The 23,566-nt window shown below is 43.5% G+C and overlaps 1 protein-coding gene across 2 annotated transcripts in view; it reads right to left on the bottom strand.

Annotated features, from left to right (window-relative positions):
* The window catches only part of NRP2 (neuropilin 2), a 248,896-nt gene that overhangs the window by 133,911 nt on the left and 91,419 nt on the right, over positions 1–23,566 (bottom strand). For both annotated transcript variants that reach the window (XM_079977300.1, XM_079977299.1), the window contains exons 3-6: positions 15,216–15,397; positions 4,642–4,872; positions 2,503–2,658; positions 804–973 (exon numbers count right to left, since the gene is read on the bottom strand). In XM_079977300.1, the coding sequence (XP_079833426.1) occupies positions 804–973; positions 2,503–2,658; positions 4,642–4,872; positions 15,216–15,397 (739 nt within the window). The remainder of the gene's footprint in view (positions 1–803; positions 974–2,502; positions 2,659–4,641; positions 4,873–15,215; positions 15,398–23,566) is intronic.

The raw sequence follows: 23,566 nt of genomic DNA, 5'->3' as shown, positions 1-23,566 counted from the left end.
GCCCCTGCTAAAGCCTTCCTTCTGTACGTTCCTGCTGGTTTTCCCAGCTGCTGGTATGCACTGAGATTCCCTGGCAGAATAAATATTGTTCTAGCTGTACTCGCCTAGCACACGCGGGAAAGCTCCGCTCCTTTCGATCTGTCGCGGAGTCGACGGGGCATGTAAGCGGCAGCGTGTTCTCTCCTCTTAGCCCTCTGGAAAGCCCATCAAGGCTCAGGGGCCACTAGGTCAAGCCAAGACTTCTGTAGGAATGTTAATGGCCTAACAGTGCTGCCTTCAGTTCATGAAGGCAAGAGTCACGCCGCCTTGGCCAAACAGCAGCTCAATGCCCTCCTGCTGATTCCCAGCATGCAACAAGGAGATTCTACAAGCTTCATGTACTGGGGTCAATTTGACAGCATGGCAATCAGTTTGGTTTAAGGAGAAAGTGTGTGCGTGTGTGTTTGTTTGTGTGTGTGTGAAAGTCCAGAGGGCAGTGGCAGCTCCCAGCCAAGACAAACCATGTGTCTAAACAAAGACACTTGTTTCCCTCACATCACCCTGCCAAGCCTGCTTCCATGGACACACAGCATGCCAAGCCCATGCCAAGCCAAGTTTTTCATAGAGGAGAATGCTAGCTGGGGACTCTCGCTGGCCATGTGTTTGATGACAAAGGCTTGAACATCAGAACTCACCAGTTGCCTGGCAATTCAACTGTTGCTAAGCCGGATATTATGGTTTCGGTACCAGCCTTTCTGAATCGTGCTGCTATCCCTCCTTAGTTCTCAAGTACCGCTTATCCTCTTGGAGCTGGGAATACATACCTGCAGGAATTCCTTGTTGTTATCTACATTAGGAGTCCACCCGTTGTCGTCACTATTGAGGCGGCTCTGCTGTGGGGTCCACCTGCCATCCGAGTAAGTAGACGAGGCCGTGATCTGCTCGTTGGAGATTCGGCCGGTTTCCATCCCCAACGGGCTGTTGCACTGAAAGTCTACAGCAGGTGGAGAGTGGATTAGAAGTGAAACGTGTGGGCCCCCCCCCAAAAAAAAATCTGTGCAGCTCCGCTAAGGGAAACGCCGCTAATGGCCTCGTAACATCCTATCAAATGAAATAAGAATTAAAAAAACATGTGTCTGCAAAAATGAGCACAAAATAGAATTGTCTCCATGCACCTATGAAAAGCTGATGAAATATTAATGTTCAGAAACAGCCAGGGAAGAGCTCACATCTGGAGCTCTATCAAATCCCTTCTCATCTACATCAAAGTGCTGCAACTATGGCAGGTCGGGAACGTTCTTGCCTGGCAATCTCCTGCAAAGTGCAAGGGAAACTGGAATTCTTCACTAAAAGCCTGAAGAAAGCCCTCAGTTTTCCAAGTGTGATTAAATATATTGCAGCTGTGCATAGCTAATTTCCAAATCAGCTCTATATTTAGGTGGTTCCCCCCCCCCTGCAGCATTTACAGTTTTTTTATGCTGTTGTTGTCCTACAATAGGGGTGGGCACCCTGTGGCCCTCCAGATGTGGTTAACTCCCAATGCTCATCAGTCCCAGCCAGCATGGTCAATGGTCAGGGATTGTGATAGGATTTATAGTCCAACAACTTCTGAAGTAGCACAGGCTCTGAACCCATGACATAAAAAGAAGATTTTTTTTTAAAAAAAGATTTTTTAAAAAACGAGATATGATGTCACACACTAGAGCAGGGGTCGGCAACGTGCGGCCTATGGGCCAGATCTGGCCCACAAAGACCGTTTTACCGGCCCACGAGCCACCCCTGAACCGAGCTGCCCACTCAGTGAGTCACCCACGCGCTGTGCTAAACCGGTGCAGCATGGTGACTCACCAAGCGGTGCCAGAAATCACGTCTGCACACACGCAGATACCGGAAATCTCTTCGGCGCATGCCCAGACGCTGAAAATAGCTTCTGTGCAGGTGCAATTTCTGGCGCCGCTGACTTGTGCAGACACGATTTCCAGCATCATGTCGGCCTAACCCACGGATGATCTCCGCGGGAGTGATCTGGCCCTGCTGAGCCCTGCACTAGAGGAAGAGACAACTGTTAACATTCTAATGATTCAAATTCATGCTTTTTTCAATATGGCTTCAAGTGCCTTTCTTTCTTTCTTTCTTTCTTTCTTTCTTTCTTTCTTTCTTCCTTTCTTTCCAAAAGCATACCCCAAACTCCAATCTGAAACATTTCTGAACAAATTTATTTCACAAAATTTTGACATTTTAATCTTGGGTTTTGTGTTTCCATAGCAATTTCTAAATCTGCCGTGGAAGCTTGGGTGCTAGCAGTGAGCAAAGATAACAAAACAAATAAGAGAGGCCCCAGATGACCAAATTTTGAGGTCTGCCATGAAATTAAAATGGCAAAACTAAAAATAATTCTGATGGGGAATTCAGGAAAGTTACCCACACGTGGCTACATGTTTGTTTTATTCAGGGTCCCCAGTGCAGAATCTGGAACTAGAGGAATACTGGCGAACACTCGAACAGAACAAGATGCCAACTTACTTTCTGGCACCTCCTGCGGAACTAAGTAATAGCGAGCAGAGAAACCATCCTTGGCCACTGCCAAATCTGTGTGGAACGTGAGTGACAAGATGCCAGTAGTCGAGTGAATATCCGAAGGAGTTTTAGTTCCACAGTACCTGCCAATCAAGGGGCCAACTGCAACAGAAACATAAGAAAAGCACAACTCTCAGTTAGATAAACTTGCCGTCATCTTGCCTATGTCACTTGGGAAGGTTTGCAGGGGCAGGAATAAGCCACCCGTATTATCAGAGGCTACAAGATGAAAATGAAAACATGCAGGGATGAAAACCTCTCACATGTACACCCTTGTGCAAATTAATTGAAACAAGCAATGAATTTAGTACAGCAGTTTATTGTACAAAACTCCCATATACGTACATTAGTAACGGATATGACCTCCACTATTTTTAAGCAGCATTTGAACACGTTTTGGCATGGAGTCTACTCGTTTCGAACCGTCACTGTTGATTTTCGGATCCCTGTACCACACTTGAATCAGCGCCTGAATGAGCTTCTCCATAGTCGTACAGTCTACAGCACGGAGGCAACTTCTGCATGTAGCCCACAAATTCTCAATGGGATTTACGTTCAGGGAATTCCCTGGCCAATCAAGTATCTGTATTTGCTGCTCTGTCATGAATTTCTTCACCGCTTTCGATGTGTGACAGGGGGCTAGGTCCTGCTGCAGTATCCCAGTACCGTCAGGATGACTCCTTTCCAGCTCTGGAATAACTCTCTTTAGTAGAAACTCAATATATTGTGGCGAGCGCATCACTCCTTCTATTGGCTGCAGGCTTCCGACACCATAATAACAAGCATCCCCAAATCATCATCTTTTGTGGGTGCTTGGCAGACTGATTGATGTGGCATAGAAAACATGTCTTGTTTCAATTAATTTGCACAAGGGTGTCTCCGTACCCCAGATTTGCAACAGCTCTTCTCTGAAAACATAGCAGCCTAAACAGATGCTTAAATTTAGTGGCTGTTGCGTAAAATGCTGCCTGCAGCAAGTTTTGTGCATAAGTCAGTAAAGGTAAAGGGACCCCTGACCGTTAGGTCCAGCCACGGACGACTTTTGGGGTTGTGGCGCTCATCTCGCTTTACTGACCGAGGGAGCCAGCGTACAGCTTCCGGGTCATGTGGCCAGTGCATGGAAACGCCATTTACCTTCCTGCCAGAGTGGTACCTAGTAATCTACTTGCACTTTGACATGCTTTCAAACTGCTAGGTTGGCAGGAGCTGGAACCAAACAACGGGAGCTCACCCCGTCGCGGGGATTCGAACCACCAACCTTCTGATTGGCAAGCCCTAGGCTCTGTGGTTTAGTCCACCATAAATTTTACCAGCCCATCTACCTACAATCTGGTTTTTGGGCCATGAATGATTATGGCTGCAGTGCTCCACTCACTGACCTGGGAGTATGTCCAATTGAACTCAATGGTGCTTACTTCTGAGCAGACATGTCTGGGATTATGCAATAAAGAAATCACACATAGAGAGCTCTCCTGCCTGGTCCCCTGGTGGAGGTTCTTATTCAACGCAAGTAATCATACATGTTCATGCCACTGGAAAGCCTAACCTTCAGCTATTTTCACTTTTAGTGCATACGTTGTTTCGCTAGCAGGAAAAATGGTGACTGATCGATTGATGGATAACATTTCTCGGCAACTTTTTCATAAAAATCGTGCTCAAGGTGTCGTACAAAACTTTTCTGTATGCAATCAATATAGAAAATGGTCTATTCTATACTTTCTGGCTAAGGGAGTCTCAGAGTACTTCAGAGAACTCTCAAATATGCCAACTTCTGAACTTGATGGTCTGATTATATGAATCGGGTTGTTTGAAGGCCTCAATGTATTTTTAACATCACCTGAAGTTGCACTAAACCAGTAAGGGTGCAATGCCGGCACAGGAAATAGAAAGGAACTCTATCACTGTTCAATTTAAGCTCTGGTCCCTGCTAAGGACAAGGCAACAACATGTGAGATTGGATGGAGCCGTAAAGTGTTAGCAATTTATGACCTTTATGGAATTCCGCAGACTCAAAATTGATGCTGTTAGTGTGACAGTAGCCAGACACGGAAGAGAGCGTTGGCGATACATCACTTTAATCCTTACCTTGAGGAATACCGTCCCAGATGTCCAGCCAATCATACTTGCAATCTCCCTCCCCGACTTGCAAGGGGTCGTGCTCCAGGTCAAAGGTTAGAAACTGAAGGATGATCTCCATCTTTGGCTTGGCCATGATAGTGAAAGCACAGTCCAAATTGTGAGGATACTTATCGGGGAAACCCGGGGATTCAATAGTACCGTTCAAAGTGGTGAAATTTCTGGAACAATCTTCAGAGCCTATAGCGAGAAACAAGGGGACATTAACATACCGCATCAACATTAACAGTAGCCAAGCTGAGAGGCGTAATTCATAATTGTGTGTGTGGTTTTTTTTTTGTTTTTTTTAAAAAAGCACTTAAATCCCTCATGCGGAAAATTGCTACAGCCTTGCAAAAGTATTAATTATTAATATTACTGTCCCCCTTTTATTTTCCATCAGAGTGGCAATTAGCAAAACAGCCTTACTGAGGTGACACCTGAAATCCTGCGTCTTAAGCACTATGAAAATGGAAAATAAATAGTCGCAGCTTGCACAGTGGCTTAGCTTTAAACGTTTTTGGGGGGTAGGAATGAGGGATTTGGTCAAGAGGACAAACAGAACCGCCTTTCTCACTTGTCCATGCTAACCGCCAGAAATGCAAGTTATTTGCATCCTTATGGAACGCTTTCAGACTGCCAGCAGCGCAGACAATATTACCACTTATTTAGCGGTGAACCCAACACTGCCCTCCATTGTGCCCCAGCCGGCTAAGTGCCTTCTATTTCTTGCTGACCCAAGGTGCCTTGGGGGAGAAAGGGGTTGCATTCTGTTCAGGCTATGACTGCATAGAAACTATAGCTCTGTAGGGACCAGACAATTAACAATTGAATTCTCCAGCCCACGGGTCACTGAGAGGGGAGGGGAGGGCTTGGAACAAGGAATTTTACAAGACCCCGAGGTTCTACTGCTTTAACAGAGGATTAACTTTCACAACTGTTCCGTCTTTTGTTTTATTACACCGACGTCGCTCAGAAAAACGCACAACTCCAACTGTGAGCAATTCCTAACACACTGCTAACAACCACCACAACAGAGCTGCATGGGTGTGCGTTTGTGTTATATTTTAGAAGAGAGAGAGAAAAGATTCGGCCCCTTTAAGGGAGATGAAAGATGGACAATGGCAATGTTAAACTAATGGCTATGTAAATTAATTTAATCAGATGACTTCCAAAATGAGTGGGTCTTAATTGGATTGCCTGGCAATGTAGACTCTAGTTGACCAGCTTAGATATAGGCATCTGAAAACAAATCACCAAATTTGCTAACACAACAGACCACATGTAATAGGTTTCTTCCCATTCTCCTTTCATTTCAAAACCATTATTAAAGGGCACAGAACAGAAGACCCTGCGTGACCTGTATATACTTTGAATATGTAATTCAGAGATAAAGTGCTTTGATATTTAAATAACATTTTGTATTCCTAAGAGGAGTTGTTGTTTTGATTTCTTTATGTGTTCCATTTAACATTTGTTAAAAAAACCTGAAGCATTTTTGTTAGGGATTGTAGGGAAAGATCTGCCAAAAAAGCTGAAAAACATCTTCATGTATATGACAACGACAGCGAGAATTCTGGTAGCACAAGGATGGAAGACTGAAGAAACCCCAACTAAAGAATCATGGCAAGAAAAATTGATGGGACTGTGCAGAACTGGCAAAACTGACATACAAGCTACGGGACAAGGATAACTGTGACTTTAAAGATGAATGGGAACCCTTTACCAAGTATTTGAAGACGCAACAAAGCGAACTGGACTCCTTGGCTGGTTTTGAATAAACATTCACAAACTGTTTATTGATAATAATCAGCTAAATAGTTTGAGGATTTATACAACTGTGTAACATGCAGAAAACAGCATTTTTAGAGAAATCAAAGACTGGAACTGAGGGAAGTTGGGGGGTGGGGTGGGGGTTCTGTGGGGGGAGGGGGGGAGGGAGGAAAAATGGGGGGGAATAAGGATGATATGTTTCTGGATAATATGTTTTGTTTTAATTTTGAATAAAAAGTTATTTTTAAAAAAAGATTTCTTTATGTGTGTGTGTATAGCTATAGATATTGGATTCCACAGTGTAAAGTAACCTTTCTCAAAGTTGGGTCCTCAGATGTTGTTGGACTACAGTTCCCATCATCCCTGACCACAGTCTTGCTAGCTAGGGTGGTTGGATATTGTAGTCCAATATCTGGGAATCCAAGATTGAGAAAAGCTGGTAGTGAGGGAGGAGAGAGAGAGAGGCTAGGAGAGAGAGACTGTCTGGGATAAGGAAGAATAAAACTTGGGATATTATCCCGGTCACTGAATGACTCTCTAGTAAACTACCGGGTGACCGAATGCATTTGAATTTCTCAGTTGTGTCCCAGCCAACCAATGCCCTTTTCAAAATGAGTTGTTTTCCCTATGAAGGAAGTCATGATCGCAAAGAACATAACACCACTAGGGCTGGGCAATATATTGATATATCACCCATAACCAGTTTAAAGTCCATATATCAAAATCAGAACTGGGCAGTATTTCATCCAAATCCAGATTCAAGTCCATATCACGATACTGGTTTCATGCTGGAGATGTGGAAGTAAAAATGCGAACTTACATATGATGATTAACTGCCCGATGATAACATCATTTTGGTGCGAGGTGAGGATATATGTAGCAAGAGTAATAAAAAGAAATTGTTATTTAGGGGATTTGAATTTAATTCTAAATTATATACCGGAAACGTGGGAGATTACAAGGGGTCCAAAAAAAAAAAATGGATGTATTGTGCCATACTAGAAGCAAAAAAACTTGTCTTGATGAATTGGAAGAGCCGCAAAAAGATTCCATTGAGCACATGGATTGACAATATGGACAGACTAGTTACCTACGAACGAATTGCGTGTTGACGCAAATTAAGAATGGATAAATATGAAGAAATCTGGAAGGAATACTTAAGCGATAAGGCGGACAGTGGTGGGAATTAGGGGGAGGAGAGGTGGGGAAATATTGTTAAAAAGGTTTTAGTTAGAGGTATATCAGTACTCAAATCTGAATTGTTAAATTGTGTTAGTAGTGTTATTGTGGTTTTTGCTGTATATTTTTTTGTTGTTGTTTGTATTGAAAAAATGATTAAATAAATTTAAAAAATGATATTGGTTTCATAATTTTGATCTGGCAGTATTCTATTGTGAATCAAAATTGCGGGGGACACTATAAAGCCAGCCAATGCCTCTATATCAGGGGTCAGCAAGGTTTATCTTGCCGGGGCCGGATCGATCCTGCGGAGATCCCTCCTTGGGCCGAATTGCGCACGCCTGTGATTTTCGGCATCTGAGAGAACGCGATTTTCGGCGCCGTGTAAGAGAGGCGTCGCACTGTGCCGGTTTAGCGCAGCACGCGAGCAGGCAACTTGGGGGCAGCTCGTGGGCTGGTCAAGCAACCTCCGGGGGCCCCTTCCGGCCCATGGGCCTTAGGTTGCTGCCCCCAGCTCTACATTTGTTGTTTGTTGTTGTTTAGTCGTTTAGTCGTGTCCGACTCTTCGTGATCCCATGGACCAGAGCACGCCAGACACTCCTGCCTTCCACTGCCTCCTGCAGTTTGGTCAAACTCATGCTGGTAGCTTCAAGAACACCATCCAACCATCTTGTCCTCTGTCGTCCCCTTCTCCTTGTGCCCTCCATCTTTCCCAACATCAGGGTCTTTTCCAGGGAGTCTTCTCTTCCCATGAGGTGACCAAAGTATTGGAGTCTCAGCTTCAGGATTTGTCCTTCCAGTGAGCACTCAGGGCTGATTTCCTTAAGAATGGATCGGTTTCATCTTCTTGCAGTCCATGGGACTCTCAAGAGTCTCCTCCAGCACCATAATTCAAAAGCATCAATTCTTTGGCGATCAGCCTTCTTTATGGTCCAGCTTTCACTTCCTTACATCACTACTGGGAAAACCATAGCTTTAACTCTACGGACCTTTGTTGGCAAGGTGATGTCTCTGCTCTTTAAGATGCTGTCTAGGTTTGTCATTGCTTTTCTCCCAAGAAGCAGGCGTCTTTTAATTTTGTGGCTGCTGTCACCATCTGCAGTGATCATGGAGCCCAAGAAAGTAAAATCTCTCACTGCCTCCATTTCTTCCCCTTCTATTTGCCAGGAGGTGATGGGACCAGTGGCCATGATCTTCGTTGTTTTGATGTTGAGCTTCAAACCATATACATAGCTCCATCCATATTTCAGACACTGTGATATGTCAGTATATCGTTATGTTTAGCTGGTGATATATCACAGAGTTGAAACCCAGCTCCATCATTATTTCAGACATAAAAGCACGTTGGACATAATCTTAGGTGAGAGGAAGGTGGCAAAACAATTCTTGGAAAATGAGACTTGGCAAAGACTTCCTTCCTGATCAACTGCAGAACATCTTTGGCAAATGTAACAAAGGAGTCGAAAAGTAATTGGAGGAGACTAAAGGACATTATGAAGCCACATGACTCAGTTCTATTGCTAAAGCTAACTAGGGCTGGACCTGTATAACATGAAACACTGAGGATATAAGCCACTAACAGTAAGGTTAAAGTGTAATAAATAAGCTGCTGGAAAGGTTGTTCCGGGGGTTTCTCGCACCTACAGAACTGAAATGGATATTATTATTATTTTAATTTATTATCCGACCTTTCACCCTGAGGTCCCAGGGCAGGTTAGAACAATTTGAAATACAACATTAAAAATGCTAGCCTGCCAGCTTCTCTTTGTGGTTGGTTCACATTTGTTTTCCTCAATATACAATTAGCTACACATGTATCTGCAAACGCTGGGAAGCAATATTTGTGTTAGGGCTGGAACCCAGTTGAATAAATCTTGGTTGATTAGTCATAGGGGTTTTTAATTAAGTATTGATTAAAACTGCATAAATTTGCATATAAATAAAACAAACAGTTTGAAACAAACACTCTATTTTTAGACGATGGCAGGCATACATGACAAAGGCGCCATCTTTGATTAGGCTCCCCCATGCACATGACAGAAAGTGGAATACTTGCTACAAGAAGGGGCATGTTTCACCTTACAGTTTTTTACAAATATTTTGAAAGTAATGTAATTTTACATGAAACTCTGGTGCCTGAAGATTCGAGAACACTTTTGTTTAACTGACCGAAAGCAGTTTTGAGCAGTTAAACTAATCAGCTAATTAGCCAAAGAGTGCAATCCCAACTAGTGTAAAATAAAGACAGCTTTCAACAGTTCCACAATCACAATAGCACTTCTTCCTAGCCACACAACCATTTCCCGCAATTCCTGCAAATTGGAATTGCGGTGGAGGAATCTGCTAAGAGCTCAGCCCATGCTAACATTTCCCCCAGCGAGCTGCATTCCAGAGGAGGAGGCACAGCTGATACAGGAGAAGCCAAGTATAAACCAGTCCTGCAGAACAAAAATTCTCAAACTCTGGCACAGCGAGTTTCTCCATGTCACGAAAGATATTGTTCAAGCCTCCCCAAATCGAACCAGAAGTCCAGACATGCTGGTTTTATTAAACTCATGCACTAGCACTCAAGTCGGTGCACAGGGACAAGAAATAAACAACATGGACAGCAGTCCACAAACAGGAAAACAAATACAAATGAAACTTGCCAGCTGAACTGGAGATGGAACAATAAATATGCATTTTGTGCCCCCCCTCAATAAGGATAATAAAAAGGAAGGAACCGCAGATCTAGGGAGGTGAGTTCATTTTGCAGCGTTGGGACAAGTGGTATACAGACCCAGCCCCTTTCCACAATCATCTTCCCTTTGCATACAGCAGGGTCCCATGACTTCTTAGCTATGTGCCAAATACTCAAATTGAACCCAGAAGCATCCCGAAAGCCAGTGCAGCTGTAACAATACTAGTTGAATATGCATGTGCTGACTCACACCTTCAAGGAAATGCACAGCAGCAATTTACAGTAGTTGAACCTTCTGAATTGCCTTTATGGGAAAATCTATTTACAGCACTTAAAACAGTGCTGAAGCCTGAACTTCATGGATTAGAGTTGGAAGGGAAACTCAAGTTCAAACAAGACCAGGAAGGCCCAAGTTCAAATCTTCACTCATCTGTCAAGTTCAACGGGTGGCAATGGGATGGCCTCTCTATCTCATTGCTGTCATGAGAATGAATGGGGGAAACCATAACTTATGCTACTGAGGTTGTTGGATTGAGGTAAAGGTAAAGGGACCCCTGACCATTAGGTCCAGTCGTGGCCAACTCTGGGGTTGTGCCGCTCATCTCACTTTATTGGTCAAGGGAGCCGGCGTACAGCTTTCGGGTCATGTGGCCAGCATGACTAAGCCGCTTCTGGCGAACCAGAGCAGCGCACGGAAACACCGTTTTCCTTCCTGCCGGAGCGGCACCTATTTATCTACTTGCACTTTGACATGCTTTCAAACTGCTAGGTTGGCAGGAGCTGGGACCGAACAACGGGTGCTCACCCCACTGCGGGGATTCAAACCGCCGACCTTCTGATCGGCAAGCCCAAGGCTCTGTGGTTTAACCCACAGTGCCACCTGTGTCCCTCTATTGGATGAAGAGCAGGTTACAAATGCAATTAAGAAACACATTTAAATATATAACCCATGGGTTTTGCAAAGGTATCAGGTACACCTACAAAACTGATCCCAGAACTGTAAAATCACGCATGAGCAGACTCACCTAACAATAAACTATGGATTATCAATACATGAATGAACCTTGATTGCACTCCCCTTCCTTCCTCTGGCACAGCCAAAAGGAGGAGCTCAGAAGCTTTAAGTTTCATTCTGAACTAGCTGCAGTTTAGTGGCACTGTGGGTTAAACCACAGAGCCTAGGACTTGCCAATCAGAAGGCTGGCGGTTCAAATCTCCGCGACAGGGTGAGCTCCCGTTGCTTGGTCCCTGCTCCTGCCAACCTAGCAGTTTGAAAGCACATCAAAGTGCAAGTAGATAAATAGGTACCACACCAGTGGGAAGGTAAACGGCGTTTCCGTGCGCTGCTCTGGTTCGCCAGAAGCGGCTTAGTCATGCTGGCCACATGACCCGGAAGCTGTACGCCGGCTCCCTCGGCCAATAAAGCGAGATGAGCGCCACAACCCCAGAGTCGGTCACGACTGGACCTGATGGTCAGGGGTCCCTTTACCTTTACCTTTACAAACCTGAACAAACTGTTTTTTAAGAGTTAATTATGGTTTACTGAAACAAGCCATTTTTCAGACTTTGGTTTATGAAGCAGGTTAGTTTCAATAAACGATAATTAGGATTTGCTACAGTTTAGGTTCAGACTCTAATCTGAAAACTAATCTGCTCCTCACCATTGTGCAGGAGAAAGAAAGGGGAGTGTAGGAGCATGCAAGACCAAAACTCGCCCAGGCTCATTCACATAAAAATAAACCATAGTTTAAGTTCAAATGTAGTCTGAAACTCGGCTGAAGGCAGCTTATACTTTTGCCAGAGTTTGAGCTTCTTTGACATACCAGAAGAAGTTTGAGCTTCTTTGACATAATGGTCATTCATGTTTTAGGAACAAAAGCCCTATGCCATAGCACATTCCTGAAAACTCTGATCTGGAAGGCATACGAGGGACAGGAAAATTTATGTAAATTGTGTAAGATCAGCACCTGCAAATTTATTGGCATCAACCTATGCATGGACCAGGGACTCAGGTGGCGCTGTAGGTTAAACCACAGAGCCTAGGACTTGCCGATCAGAAGGTCGGCGGTGCGAATCCCCGTGATGCGGTGAGCTCCCATTACTCGGTCCCTGCTCCTGCCAACCTAGCAGTTCAAAAGCACGTCAAAGTGCAAGTAGATAAATAGGTGCCACTCCGGCGGGAAGGTAAACGGCGTTTCCATGCACTGCTCTGGTTCACCAGAAGCGGCTTAGTCATGCTGGCCAAATGACCCGGAAGCTGTACGCCAGAACCCTCGGCCAATAAAGCGAGTTGAGCGCCACAACCCCAGAGTCGGTCACGACTGGACCTAATGGTCAGGGGTCCCTTTACCTTTTTTTATGCATGGACCACACAGTGGAATCTCTTGCATGCTTCTGAATTTATGCTTCCACCATTTATTAAGGTTTCTGAGTAAGATTAGGAAGCTTGTTTGCCCCCCCTTATCTATCTCTCTCTCTCCCTCTCTCTCTCTCTCTCTCTCTCTCTCTCACACACACACACACGTGTGTGAGAGAGTTTCTTCATGTTCTACTTGTGACATAAACCTCCCATGCAAGATGCTAGGAATGGAATGTCTGGCAACCCAGAGCCCTCGATATCCTTTTTTCAAGACCCAGCCATGCCTCTCCCTGAGCACTTAAAAACATCGTCTTACCCACGCTCGCAGGCACAACACACGACTATTTTTAATTCTCAAAAAGTCTCATCCCCACACCCACCCATCTGACAAATATTTAGACAGAGCCAATTTAAAAAGGCCTCTGATTAGCTTTTCACTTTCTCCAAGAATAGTTTTGTATTAGAAAGGCATGATGAATAGTTCCTCTTATACGGAGCTCAAGAGCCTTGCTCCCTTGATGGCACTGCCAACAGCAGCCCATTTCAGCCAGCGTTACAACCAGTTGCAAAACCCTTGGCTTCTTGAAAAGAGAAAACACAAGGCTATTGATCGGTGCTTGAATCACATATTCACAGGAGAGCGGGGTGGGGGAGAGACCTCACTGCAGATCTAAGAGAGGACCACTTTTGCTTAGCCTTGACTTTAACAAGCTTTTTAATATATGCCACAGAGAAAAGATATACTGTTTGTACTTCTAGACCATACGGGATAATTTAATGAAGAAGCTGGCCATGCCATGGTAAAAAATAAAAACACATCGTTAATACCGCACGTTGCTAAAATATTTTACATCCTTGGAAATGTTGTGGAAACAGATAAGGGAAGGGATGTAATACAGAGGAGGAAAACTTAAAACAGACTGTGCTGATATGGCCTATATGGCTAGTTTAAGGACTCTCAAACTTTGTCTCTGTGAATCTACGAAGGATCAAAGTACCCCATTCTGTACATGTTTGTTCACCGCTTGGATATTTCATGACTGAGCGGTTTATAAATTTTCGCATAAAATAAATGAATAAAAAGTCATACTCCCTTTCTGTGTTTACATTAGCAGCTCACTGGGCTGAGTGAAAAGCAAAGAATGACTCATGCTTTCCAGGATATTATAAAGTAGATTATATATTTAAATAAAGCTACCTTAGTCTGTTACATGTTTTAGGGCTTTTCCAGGAAAGCAAATCATTCTGGACAAAAACGTGGTGGGGGAGGAACATTTTGGTGTCTCTCCCCCCCCCCCATTAAAACCACAGCTTGTTCCATCAGGATATTCAAGTAAATGTAGAAAAGTTAAAGGACCCCTGGATGGTTAAGTCCAGTCAAAGGCGACTAGGGGGTTGCGACGCTCATCTCACTTTCAGGCCGAGGGAGCAGGCGTTTGTCCACAGACAGCTTTTCCGGGTCATGTGGCCAGAAGGACTAAACTGCTTCTGGTGCATCTGGATACCATGACGGAAACCAGAGCACATGGACATGCTGTTTACCTTCCCGCTGCAGCGGTACCTATTTATCTACTTGCACTGGTGTGCTTTCGAACTGCTAGGTTGGCAGAAGCTGGGACTGAGCAACGGGAGCTCACCCCGTCACAGGGATTCGAACCGCCGACCTTCTGATCAGCAAGCCCAAGAGCCTCAGTGGTATGGACAGCAGTGTACATAGGGTTCCACTGCAGCCACCCACCCAGGCGCTGACCAGAACTGGATCTGCTAAGCTTCAGCAAGGCTGCTTTATCATATGCCCTCAGACCATGCCCTAGAAGCTGTTCCATTGGGCACCAGTTCTGTCAATCAACATACAACGAGGAGAAGACAACTTGGCTCAATCAAGGTACACGTAACAACTTGGTTGAGGGGCATCAAGAAGTTTGGTGTTTTCCTGCATAGCTGTCAACTTACAGGTTTGAAAATAAGGGACCAGCAGCCTTGAAAATAAGGGACCAGCAGCCAAAGTAAGGGACCTGCAGGCACTCCAGTTTTCCTGTCCTTCTGCAGTCTGGTCAAACTCATGCTGGGTAGCTTCGAGAACACTGTCCAACCAACTTTGTAACCAGAGGTTCAACTGAACAGAATCTGAATCACATGCACCACAAGGCCTATGCAGCCTCAACTTAAGATGGCTCCCAGGCCTGGCTTTGCATTGCAAAGTTTGCAGCAGCACATGCAACAAAATGGCGTCCAGCATTCAAAAAACCCCTCAGCTTGCATTAACTAGCCACACACAAGGCATGCAAGCTCCACCCCCAGTCGTTCTTAGACTCCTTATTGGGTGAGCAACGCAGCCAAGCAACACAGTTGGAGCCTCCCTCCTCCCTGGCCGGCAGGGAGGGAGAGAGAGGAGCTGCTTCCTTTGAAATTTAAGGGACATCATTTAAGGGACATTTAAGGGACATCCATCAATAAGGGACAGCAGCGGGACATGGCGCTGGAATAAGGGACTGTCCCTTCAAATAAGGGACACTTGACAGCTATGGTTTTCCTGAACAGTTGGGTACTGACCTGTCTTGTAGATCTCATAGCGTAGAGAGAAGCCGGCACCTTGGCGTGCATAGTCTGAGGTGAATTTAATATAGAGAGAAGGGCCTGATGATGTGATGGTAGGTGGAGCGATGTTCCCACAGTGCTTGCCCAGAAGGTCAGCTGATTCACTGTCTCCATCCCGAATCTCAATAAAATCGTATCTGTCAGTGGGGGGGAGAAAATAAAGCAAGAAACAATTAAGAGAAAAATCTACCATGAAAATATAGTTCTATTTTACAGATGCCTTATACTTTGAACATGTTGATTTATCTCATCTGTCATGCCAGTCACAGCTCTATAAAAGGTTTCTTTAGACATATTTCTTTACACATTAAACAAAAAGCATTGTATTCTAATTAATAAGTTATCACGCTATTTCACATCTGACTTCCTGCGATCAGTATATGCTGATCAGAATTCACTTCGTTTCTTCCAAATAGCTTGAAAGCAAAAAAACATTGAGAAATCTGCACTTCTACTCATTGTATTCAAAACATTTCATTATCTGAATGTTTTAGATGCCCAATAAGCTATTGTGATGAATAAAGTTTTATAGCCATCATAATCTGTAAAACATACAGAGCCAAAGAGATCTCTCCCTCTTCCTACAGTTCATAAATCTTTGGGCCTTGCTATTTACTTATCTATAAAATTCGCCCCCCACCCCTTCTTTATAATCCAAGCTGCTCGTCTTTGCCGAATCTTTGCATGCAACATTCATAATCCGCTATAGAAGCTTGTTGTTCATTAAAAATAAAAATCACATTTTCAAGCACTGTGGCTGTAAAGGCATGTTCAGAACTTGCTGCAGGAAACTAGTGAGCTCATTTTTGAGGCTCAGTTTGAGCAGAGCAGTTTATAGTTTAGAGAGCAACCCCAAACTCCTATTCTACCAATGCTCTGGAAAGAGTTTTGATGGGGAGGAGGCACCCTCTGCCCAGCCTTGCCAGCCCCCCCCCCCCGGTGGGGATCACCAAGCTACCACTGGCGACATCCCAGGAGTTATAATTATTCAGTAAAATGCCGACCCTTCACCTGCAAGAAGCGGCGTAGCGTGGGTTGTCAGCACCCGGGGCAAGGCAAGTAATTTGTGCCCCCTAACCCGGGGCAAGGCAAGTAATTTGCGCCCCCTAACCCGGGGCAAGGCAAGTAATTTGCGCCCCTAACCTGCCGCCGCTGCCAGCTTCTTCTTGCTGCTGCCTGGGCTGGGGTATTTACGGTAAGGTAGCCACGGCGATGGCGGCGGGTCCGTGTCAGGTGATCTGAGGCGAGTTGCCATTGGAGCTGCCGCCCAAACAACGCCGCTTGCCCGGAGGAGGAGGGCAGAGAGGCGAGAAAAATGCAACATGGCCCAGCTGCTGCAGCAGCAGCGGTGGCGGCGGGGCTGTGAGGAGGGGCTGCCTGGCGCGCCCTCCGCGGCCCTGACGTGCGGGGACCGCACGCTGAGAGCGGCTGCCTGCCGGACGCCTTCAGCCCGGACGTGCGCACAGCTCGTCGGTTCCGCGAGACATGGGGCTCTGCTACAGCCTGCGCCCGAGGCTCTTCGGCGACTCCAGAGGCGGCGAGCGCACCCCCCCAGATGTTGCGCCCAGTGCGGCCGGCCCGCCCTGCACCCCCCACACTACGCCACTGCCTGCAAGTGCCAAGGCAGGTTATAACAATTAATCCCAATCTAATGGTGGCCAGTGAAAACTCCCCAAATGAGGGTGGGGTTTTGGGGTTGGCGCTGTGGTCTAAACCACTGAGCCTAGGACTTGCCAATCGGAAGGTCGGCGGTTCAAATCCCCACTACCAGGTGAGCTCCTGCTGCTCTGTCCCAACCTAGCAGTTCGAAAGCACGTCCAAGTGCAAGTAGATAAATAGGTACCGCTCTGGCGGGAAGGTAAAGGGCGTTTCCGTGCACTGCTCTGGTTTCGCCTGAAGTGGCTTAGTCATGCGGGCCACATGACCCGGAAAAACTGTCTGCGGACAAACGCCAGCTCCCTCGGCCTGTAAAGCGAGATGAGAGCCATAACCCGAGAGTCGTTCGCGACTGGACTTAACTGTCAGGGGTCCTTTACCTTTTTAAGAGAAGACAGTATCAGCTGAATCCTGAGCCGGCACTGCTGCCATCATGTGACATCAGCAAGCCTAATATGAGCCTCTTCAATGCCTGGGACCTGGCACAGAGGAGGGGGAATTTTTTCTCTGTCCTCCCCTAAACTTCCGTCCTGGCCGGGATGAGCAGAGATCTCCTTCCTCCTCCTCATGAAGATCTCGCTTTCCTTGTCGTGCCTTTGTTCTCTGCCTCCAAGCACACAACTGATCTTTCCTGGGCCATGTTCAACTGCTCATCATATTGTCACTCACTGTGTTCTCGCATAAATTTCTCAAGGAAGCCCATGGTGGGGTTCTGGATTTGAAGAGTGTTGCCATATGCTTCTTACAGATAAGTTATCATATCCCAGCAGCTAAGCAAACCCCAAGTTCCTTGTGTTAACCAGAATGTGCAAGATTACTCATATACACTTGTATTTTGTGTGTGTCCTTAACAGGTATTGTACAGACACTAACGTATCAATATAATTATTTGAGAGAAAGGTTTATGTAAAAACTTATGGTGCAATCCAATCCCGGGGGGGGGGGGCTCACTAAGCTGCATTAAGAAGCTAATACAGTGGTACCTCGGGTTAAGTACTTAATTCGTTCCGGAGGTCTGTTCTTAACCTGAAACTATTCTTAACCTGAAGCACCACTTTAGTTAATGGGGCCTCCTCCTGCTGCTGCTGCACCGCTGCTGCACGATTTCTGTTCTCATCGTGAAGCAAAGTTCTTAACCCGAGGTAATATTTCTGCGTTACCGGAGTCTGTAACCTGAAGCATATGTAACCCGAGGTACCACTGTAACAGCAATATAAGCTTAACCAGGTCTTTTAAAGTCTTTCTTTACACTTCCAGAGACAGCAATACAACAAGTGAAATGCAGGTGAACAAATTACCTAACCAACCATTTTGGCAGGTGTTGATTAGAAAATACTGAGATAACAGAAAGCAACTAGCAGATAAAGCACAAGGTGAAAAAGCCTATAGGACTGGTTAGCTATTTCAAGGTTCATATGAGAGTAGGTGTAACTCATATTTTCAACCTCTCGCTTAATATTTCTGCAAAACTGTAGGCAACAATTCAATCATGGAGCAAAGGTTATTGGGCAAGCTGTGTAGGCAACAATAATTACAAAGTTCATTTTAAACTAAGCAAAGTGCTAGTGAGAAGGCTTCTGGGATCACAATCAATCAATTTTCCTCTACTATCCATGACAAGAGGATAAAAGAGGATATTCTCCTCAAAATAAAGGAGTAGACTGTGAATTTTCATGTGTGCAGACACAACCAGTTTGCTGGCATATTTTTTCCAGTTCATCCGAATACCATTAAGTCTAGTGGACTCTCTGACATAAACTTCTCCAATTTGTACTAACATGAATACATATTGTAAGCACTTTTGCACTCACAATAACATCATGTGCAGGAGAAGGCCAGTCTCCCTTCCTGTATTTATTTGCATTGTGTTGACCTGTTTAAAACAGCATGTTACCAATCTGCTCCTCAAAGGGGCAGAGGAGGAAAGAAAAGTGATACACTGCCAGGATTCTGGCTTTGTCACAAGATCCTCTATCTGCAAATCAAGAGTTGAAAGGAAAAATAGCTTGCTGGACAAGAAACAAATCTCATGTGACTCATTCCTTATCCAGCAAGACACACAATGCCAAACAACCACTCTAAACAAACTTGCAGGGACTCAATGTGCTACCAGAAAGGCTGGCCGACGGAGTAGTCCTCATTTCAATCCTTTCTGGGAGTTAATCAGGCTTCACTCCAGAAACAAATGCCTGAGGCAAATATACTCTCTTTTTTTTTTTTTATAATAATTTTTATTAATTTTCCACACATAAAATAAAGAACAGTATAACACAATATAACTTCATACTCATCGGTTCATAGCCTTTTTTCTTTGACTTCCCCATACCTCCCTATCCCTGCATCCTTGTTTAAAAATTCTTTAGCAACCCTTAAGTCCATTGTCTTAGTTCCTTTTCGTAAATATTTCTTAAGTTTTTTTTTTGTTTACTGCTGCAATTCTTTACTTCTTACCCCCTGACATCTTAACATTCTTCAATTTTACAGTTATTTTTAAGATATATTTTGAAATTCTTCCAGTCCTCTTCCACTGTCTCTTTCCCCTGGTCCCGGATTCTGCCCGTCATCTCAGCCAGTCCCATAAAGTCAATCACCTTTGTTTGCCATTCTTCCAGAGTCGGTAGTTCTTGCGTCTTCCAATACTTTGCCAGTAGAATTCTTGCTGCTGTAGTGGCATACATAAAGAAAGTCCTATCCTTCCTTAACACCACTTGGCCCACCATACCCAAGAGGAAAGCCTCTGGTTTCTTAGGAAAAGTCCACTTAAGGACCTTCTTAATTTCATTATAGATCATTTCCCAGAAAGCTTTAACCTTTGGGCAGGTCCACCAAAGGTGGTAGAAGGTGCCTTCAGTCTCATTACATTTCCAACACTTATTATTAGGCAAATGATAAATCTTTGCTAGCTTGACTGGGGTCATGTACCACCGGTAGATCATTTTCATAATATTTTCTTTTAAAGCATTACATGCAGTAAATTTGATACCGGTGGTCCATAACTGTTCCCAGTCAGCAAACATAATATCATGACCTATGTCTTGTGCCCATTTACTCATAGCTGATTTCACCGTTTCATCCTGTGTATTCCATTTTAACAGCAAGTTATACATTCTTGATAAATTCTTAGTATTGGGTTCCAACAATTCTATTTCTAATTTTGACTTCTCTTTCTGAAATCCTATTTTCCTGTCCTGTTTAAACGTCTCATTTATCTGATGGTAATGCAACCAATCTCGAACCTTAGGTTTAAGTTTCTCATAACTCTGAAGTTTCACCCTTTCACCATCGTATTCTATAATCTCATGATATTTTGGCCATTTAGAATCCATGTTGAGCTTTTTTACTTCCCTAGCTTCCATTGGTGACACCCACCTAGGGGTTTTACTTTCCAACAAATCTTTGTATCTAGTCCAAACGTTATACAATGCTTTCCTTACAATATGGTTTTTAAAACTTTTATACACCTTTACCTTGTCGTACCATAAATATGCATGCCAACCAAAACTATTGTCATACCCTTCCAGATCCAAAATGTCAGTATTCTCAAGAAGTAGCCAGTGTTTCAACCAGCAAAAAGCTGCTGATTCATAGTAGAGTCTTAAGTCCGGCAGGGCAAACCCCCCTCTATCCTTTGCATCAGTTAAAATCTTAAATTTAATTCTGGGCTTTTTGCCCTGCCAGACAAATTTTGATATGTCTTTCTGCCACTTCTTGAAACAGTCCATCTTGTCCACAATCTGCAGCGTCTGGAATAAAAACAGCATTCTAGGCAATACATTCATCTTAATAGTAGCGATTCGGCCTAACAAGGAAAGTTTCAGCCTTGACCATATTTCCAGATCCTTTTTAACTTCTGACCAACATTTTTCATAATTATCCTTAAATAAATTCACATTCTTAGATGTTAAGTTTACCCCCAGGTATTTTACCCTTTTTGTTATTTCCAAGCCTGTTTCATTCTGAAAACTCTCTCTTTCTTCCATTGTTAAATTTTTTTCCAACACTTTCGTTTTTTGTCTGTTCAATTTAAAACCTGCTACTCGACCAAATATTTCAATTAGTTCTAATACTCTTTTAGTACTAGTGTCTGGCTGTTGCAAGGTCAATACTAGATCATCTGCAAATGCTCTTAATTTATAATGTCTAACTCCGACCTGAACTCCTTTGACCAACTGGTCCTTTCTGATCATGTTTAACAAAACCTCCAGGACTGATATAAAAAGTAAAGGGGATATTGGGCAACCCTGTCGTGTACCTTTTTCTATAGGTATTTCTTCTATTACCACATTATTTACAATTAATTTGGCTTTTTGTTGAGAATATATCGCACCTATACCGTTTTCAAAACCTTGGCCTACCCCCATCCCTTGGAGATTCTTTTTCATAAAAGTCCAACAAATGTTGTCAAAGGCTTTCTCCGCATCCACAAAAATCAAAACTGCTTTCCTATTAATGTCAACGTCCAGCAGCTCTAAAATATCTATAATATTTCTCACATTGTCTGACATATGTCTACCTGGGAGAAAGCCTGTTTGGTCCTTATGAATCTCTTCTGCCAAAACTCTCTTTAATCTTTTTGCCAAAATGTCTGCAAAAATTTTGTAATCCACATTAAGCAAAGATATAGGGCGGTAGTTTTTGACCTGGTTCTTTTCAGTCTCTGTTTTCGGTATAAGTGAGATGAAAGCCTCTTTCCACGATTCAGGTGCCTTTTTCCCCTTCAAAATTTCATTGCAAACTTCCTTCAATGGTTGTATCAGCCATTCTTTCAGCATTTTGTAGTATTTGGCCGTCAGGCCATCTGGTCCTGGTGATTTTCCCAGTTTCATATTTTGAATGGCACCCTCTATTTCTTGTTCTGTTATTTCCTCGTTTAAGATCCTTTTACTTTGTTCTGAGATTTTTGGTAAACCGTATTTTCTGATGAATTCTTCTATTTCTTGCTCGTTGGTTGGCCCTTGTGCATACAATTTCTTAAAAAAGCTTTGAAAACAATTGTTGATCTCGTTGGGTTTGTGGATAATCTTTCCATCCATTTCTAAACTTGTTACCGTATTCATTTTCTGCCTTTTTTTCAATTGCCATGACAGAAGTTTCCCACATTTATCCGCTGATTCAAAAGTTCTTTGTCTCATTTGCTTTATCTTCCATTCTATTTGTTGGTTCATGAGCTCCATGTATTGCATCTGATGAAACTTTATTTCTCTCAATATCTCATGGGACTTTGGTTTGGACCTCAACTTCTTCTCTCCTTCTTTTATTTTTTCTAAAATTTTTTCCTTCTTTTCATTTTGTTGCTTCCTCTTAATAGAATTTTGTTGAATTAGGAAACCTCGCATCACGGCTTTGCTTGCGTCCCAAATTATTCTTTTTTCCACATCTGTTTTCCTGTTAATCTCAAAATAATCTTTTAGTGTTTTAAGGGCCTTCTTATGGATCTCTTCATCCTTGAATAGGGTGTCATTCATTCTCCATCTAAAGGAACCAGTTGTTGTTAGTTTCATCTCCATCTTAACCGCATTATGGTCGGAGCACGTTTTTGAGCATATTTCTACTTTTTTTGTTCTTGACGCCAGACTGCTAGAAATCCAAATTTGGTCTATTCTTGTCCATGTCATTTTTGCTTCTGAGAAGAAAGTTCCCTCTCTCTCTAAAGGATTCTTTGTTCTCCAGATGTCAATCAAGTCCATTGTTTCAGTCATTTCAAAAAAGATCTTTGGTAGTCTCCCTTCTTTCGAGATCACTTGTCTCTGTGCTTTATCCATGTTTGTTGAGACAACTCCATTCATATCTCCCATCATTAGGATTTTATAATCTAAAAAGTGAACTAATGTCTCGTGCAACTTCCTAAAGAATTCAGCCTTCCCTTCATTTGGGGCATAAACTCCCACAATTAATATCTTTTCTCCTTGAATTTGTATTTCAATTGCCAGGTATCTTCCTTGTTCATCTTTAAATATCAATTTTGGGGCCAACTTTTCCTTTGCATAGATCACCACACCTCTTTTCTTTACTTTATCTGATGAGATAAATTCTTGACCGAGTCTCTTATTTATCAGTAATTTCCTATGTATCCTGGCAATATGGGTTTCTTGCAAACATATTATGTCTAATTGTTCTTTCTTCAAAATGTGAAAAACCTGTCTTCTTTTCCGAGGAAGGTTCAAACCGTTACAGTTCCAGCTAAGGAGTTGCAGAGACATTTTATATTTAGGTAGCTGTTCCTCCAACTGCTCCAAGCTTCTGCTCTTCCTCCGATGGTGGTAATGGAAGTCCAAATGACAAATTTGCTATATCAGGTGGTTCCCTCTCCTCCACGGTTCCTTTCTGCAGATCCTCTAGGTACTTCTCCAAAAATTGTTCTTTGTCCTGAATTGTTTTTATTTTAATCTTCCTTCCTTTGAAGTTAAAGGACAGTCCTTGTGGAAACTCCCATCTGAATGGTATAGTGTTTTTCTTCAGCAGGTCTACTAAACTTTTGTAATATGTTCTCACCTCTAAAATGTATTTAGGAATGTCCTTAAAAATCTGTATCTGACAATTTTGGATCACCAATGCCTTTTGATAATGCAAATTCAATATTCTGTCTCTTTCTTCTTTTGATCTCAGTGTAATTAGACAATCCCTTGGTTTTTTATCCTGCCTTCTACCCA

This window comes from Podarcis cretensis, assembly GCF_951804945.1.
Source record: "Podarcis cretensis genome assembly, chromosome: 1".
Lineage (NCBI taxonomy): Eukaryota > Metazoa > Chordata > Lepidosauria > Squamata > Lacertidae > Podarcis > Podarcis cretensis.
Note: the sequence above shows the minus strand (reverse complement) of the source record. Positions and strands in the feature narration are given on the sequence as shown.